The sequence below is a fragment of the Cajanus cajan genome, chromosome 7 (genome assembly GCF_000230855.2).
Source record: "Cajanus cajan strain Asha chromosome 7, NIPB_CcT2T_4, whole genome shotgun sequence".
NCBI lineage: Eukaryota > Viridiplantae > Streptophyta > Magnoliopsida > Fabales > Fabaceae > Cajanus > Cajanus cajan.
In genome coordinates, this window is record NC_138523.1 from 11,380,505 (window position 1) to 11,385,032 (window position 4,528).

Consider the following 4,528-nt stretch of genomic DNA (forward strand, 5'->3'; position numbering starts at 1 on the left):
AGTTTAAATATGTTTTTAGTTCTTTAAATTTAAGATAAATTTATTTTTAGTCCCTTAAATTTAAAATTAGTTTTTTTAATTCTATAATTTTAAAAAATATTATTTTAATTCTTATATTCAAATTTTGTTAAAAAATTTATCAAATATTGTCATATAAAATTTACCTATTGATAATGTTCCTGTTAGTAAAAATATTACATTAAATTTGACTGATACAACATAATTGTCTCAGTCTATCATTTTTAAAATTGTCTAAACCTAAGGAACTAAAACAAAATTTTTAAAAATTTATGGAATAAAAATAATAATTTTAAATTTAAAGGAATAAAAACAAATTTACCGAGAAAAAAAATATATTTAAGCCTATTTATAATAATGCGGAAGTGACAAATAAACATTGTTGTGAAAGAGAAAAATTAATTTAATAATTATTAATATTTCATATGATATCATTTATATACTTATGATGTATGGGTAAAAAGGAAGGGTCTGACTCTGACGTTAACCAAAATTTGAATCACAAGATACGAGTCTAATTAATTTATTTATTTTATTTATTTATTTTTTAGTTAGGCTTAATATATAAAAGTTGTTTGGATGGTAAGTGTGTTTACTTTGATATTTGTTGGATCATCATGATTTAAATTTTAAAAAACATCTCAGTAGATTATAAAAAAATAATATTTATAAACTACTCTTAGCATATCGAATCTTTACTGATATGAAACGTTTAGATATATTAGAATAAGTTCTTTAGTCAAGGTTAGTAGGTAAGAGTGACATAAGTCTTTCTTTTCTGGATGTTTCACACAGCACCGACCAAACACTTCGGGCACTCCCTTCAAGGCTGCTGCGACCACGTGGTTCCCCACCCCACCACATCTACACCCTTCCACACACTTTAATACTCCCACTTGGGTTTCTGTTTGCAGGGAACGGAGATGCGTTAATGGTAAAGTGGTTCATGGCAGCCTGTGTGTGAATGGCTGTTTCCGATAGAGTTGTGGAGTATGTTGGTAGATGACATAGTTTAAGCAAAGCACGCGAAACTATTTCATTCTGTCTTCAAGGTTAAGAATAGGTGTTCAAAATGGCGACGAGTTCCGAGTTTCCGGTTTAATCTCTACGGCTCTCTGCATTCGCTATTTTATTTTTTGAGAAGACCGTGATGTGCCCGTAAGGTGTTCGACAAAAGGCCATTCTCGACCTCTCCATCTCTGTCTAGTTTAGGTCCACAAACGAGACTTCCTATCCCTCTCCTACAATTACCTCATCATCTCTATTAGCTACCACGTCCGTCAACTCGCCTTCAACCTCACTGGTGCCGCCCGGTAAGTAAACTCTTCTCCCCCTCTACTTCTCCATAAGGTTTCAAAAAGGGGGAATGGGTGGTGCTCAAGGAGATTTTGGAGGACACCTCAGAAAGATTTTGAATAATTCTATGTCTTTCTTCTTCACCAATGTGGCGGATAATCAGGAGATATCAGTGCTATGGAAAATTTTTCAAAAATGGGGGACGGTAGTAGACGTGTTTATCCCGAAAAAACGTGATAAGCAAGGACAGAGGTTTGGGTTCGTACGGTTTTCTAGCGTCTGTGATGTGGAGGGATTGGAAAGGAGTCTTAACTCTATTGTTATTGGAGCACGGAGGTTAAAAGTCAACCTCACTCGTTACTCTCGGACGACGAGGAGCATAGGTCATGTTGCCACTCGAGTGCAAGTTAATAAACAACGTGTGCCTGGGAGGGCAATGCTCATTCATGGAGCATCGTATGCGGATAAATTGAAAGGAACGACGAGGTTTAGCACTACGGAGTCGAAGGGAAATATGGTGATACCGGCAACGGGGGGTAAACAGTGGGTGCAAAAAAAGGAACCTTGGGGTCATCTTCATTTCAAGGTTGATGGACATGTAATTGAGGAATGTCGGCGATCTTTGGTGGGTCGGCGTCATCGTCATCTCCAGTTGACTACGATTCGTCAAGATTTACTACAAGAGGGTCTCCTGGATATCAAGGTGACAACGATGGGTGATGATATGGTACTGGTGGAATCAGATGCTGGTGTAAATCTTGAGGATACGGTGTCACTGAATAAAAAGCTTTGGGAGAGGTGGTTTTATGAGTTAGTTGAGTGGCATCCGAGGATGGTCTGTGTACGACGTGAGACATGGGTACGTTGTTATGGCATCCCCCTTCACGCATGGTCAGAGGAATTTTTTATTAAAATGGTTTCTTCGATGGGGGATTTCGTCCAAGTTGATGATGTTGCACGGGAAAGAAGGCGTCTCGATTATGCTCGAATTCAAATGAGTACGACGTATAAGGCGCTGATAAATGAGGAAACACGGGTGTTGGTGAATGACTTATGCTTTTCGGTGCGTATCGTGGAGGAACATGGAGGACAATTTATGATAAAAGAATGGGTTAGCGATGATAGCACCTTAGAGGATGTCTCCGTTGATCAATCACTGGATTTGGAGGATTTGGAAAATTATTCCTCTGATGAGGATAGAGGGGTGGAGGAGGGGCAACTGGAGACAATGAATAAAGAACGAAGGAGTGGTGAGGCCTCATCGGGGATTGGCAATGACGATAGTGGTGGGAATTGTGTTGAGGGGGTAGAGCAAACGGTGGAACAAAAGGTGGAAAGGGCAACAGAATCCACTATGGTAGTTGCTAAAATTGCAGATTGGTAATGGAAGGTTTTAAAGCAATTGAAGGGGCTGTTAACGAAGTCTCTAAGAATATTCAAAATGGGGCAGAGGGGAATATGCATAATGATATGGGGAGTCCTATGAGGGAGGTAGGCGATGATCACTTAGTGACATTGGATGATGGTGATGGTCTGATTAGCAAAGGGAGTAGGGTGGGTAGTAAAAAGAAAGGAGTGTTTAGTAAAGGGGGTGGTGTGACGGGTGATGAGGGAGGGGTGCGAACAGAAATGGAAATGGAGGTTCCAAATGTGGTGACTGCTGATGGTGTTGATCCAGATGAAGTGGAGAGGTGTATTGAGCCTAGGGAGGGGGTGGTGTCAAGAGACTCCCTTCAAGCCAAAAGTGATGAGCCTATTGTCAGAAATAATATGAGAAGTGTACTAAAAAAAGCTAGAAAGAAAAAGTAGAATAAAGGAGCTTCCCAAGATTCGGTGTCAATGTCGGAAGATTTTGTGTCTACAGTGACTGATGTAGATGGTGGGACCTCAACAGTGGTCCCGTCGATTGAGACTAAAGGTGTCAATTCAGGTGCAGAGTTAGAACGGTGTTATGATGAAGCCATGGCTGATCATATTCTCTCTATCTGCAAGAGAATCGGAATGGAGGTGTGTGGGAATGAAGACGAGGTGCGACAGAAACTTATTTCATTAGAGTTGAGGGATCGTATGGTGGCGATTGGTAATAGGGGTTCCTCGGATATACAATGAGAATTGGTACATTCAATTGTCGTGGACTAGGGGGTGATGTGAAAAGGCGTCGTATATCTGAGCTTATTCGATCTGAGGAGCTAGATTTTATTGCGATACAGGAGTCTAAATTGGAGAGGTGTGATCGTGCTTTTTGTGCTCACTTATGGGGATCTACAGAGTTTGAGTGGTTTGCTTCTCCTTCTCAAAGTAGGAGTGGCGGTCTAATTTTTATTTGGAACTCCAACCTAGGTAAATTGGTGTTTACATTTTCTAGTTCTAGTTTTCATGGTGTTTGCTTGAGATGGGGTGTGAATGCGAATAGGTGTGTGGTGGTGAATGTCTATTCTCCTTGTCAGTTGGTGGATAAGCGATGGTTGTGGGAAGAGATAATCATGTCTAAGCATGGTTTTGGGAGTTGTTTATGGTGTATAGTTGGGGATTTCAACACGGTGAGAAGACAAGATGAGAGAAAATGGGTGATTGGTGAATACGGTGTACGGGATATGGAGGAATTCAATTCGTTTATAAGAGATATGGAGTTGATTGATATACCATTAGTTGGGAAGCGATTTACTTGGTTTAAAAGTGATGGTTCTATGATGAGTAGGTTGGATAGGGTGTTGGTCTCAGAAAGTTGGAGTGCTCATTGGGGCGCAGGATATGTGGAGGTGATCCCACGTGATGTATCTGATCATTGTCCATTGATTTTGAACCACAAGGTACTAAACTGGGGTCCTAAACCGTTTCGCTTTAATAATTGTTGGCTTTCACATAGTGGTATTGAGGGGGTGGTGAGGTCTGCGTGGGAGAAACAGGTCCAAGGTACATGGGCCGCCCAGAGATTAAGAGGAAAGCTCTTGAATGTTAAAAATACTCTAAAGAAGTGGAACGTCGACATGTTTGGTAATGTGGATACCAAGATAAAAAGTCTGACAAAGGAATTAAAGGAGCTGGATGCGAAGAATGAGGATTACTTTCTTGCATAATCAGAAAGGATTAGGCAAAAGGAGCTAGTGGATGGTATTTGGTGTGCTCGGAGGAACAAACTAAGCTTGTTATCTCAAAAGGCGCGAGTTCGTTGGGGTAAATATGGTGTTTTAAATTCCAAATACTTTCATGCTTG

General features: G+C 40.2%; 1 protein-coding gene across 1 annotated transcript; it reads left to right on the forward strand.

The window, feature by feature from the left end:
- The first annotated feature begins 1,384 nt into the window (after window positions 1-1,384).
- LOC145949826 (uncharacterized) lies at window positions 1,385-2,698 on the forward strand. The gene has a single exon (XM_083060717.1). The coding sequence runs from the start codon at window positions 1,385-1,387 to the stop codon at window positions 2,696-2,698; it is 1,314 nt and encodes a 437-aa protein (XP_082916843.1).
- Window positions 2,699-4,528: the final 1,830 nt, after the last annotated feature.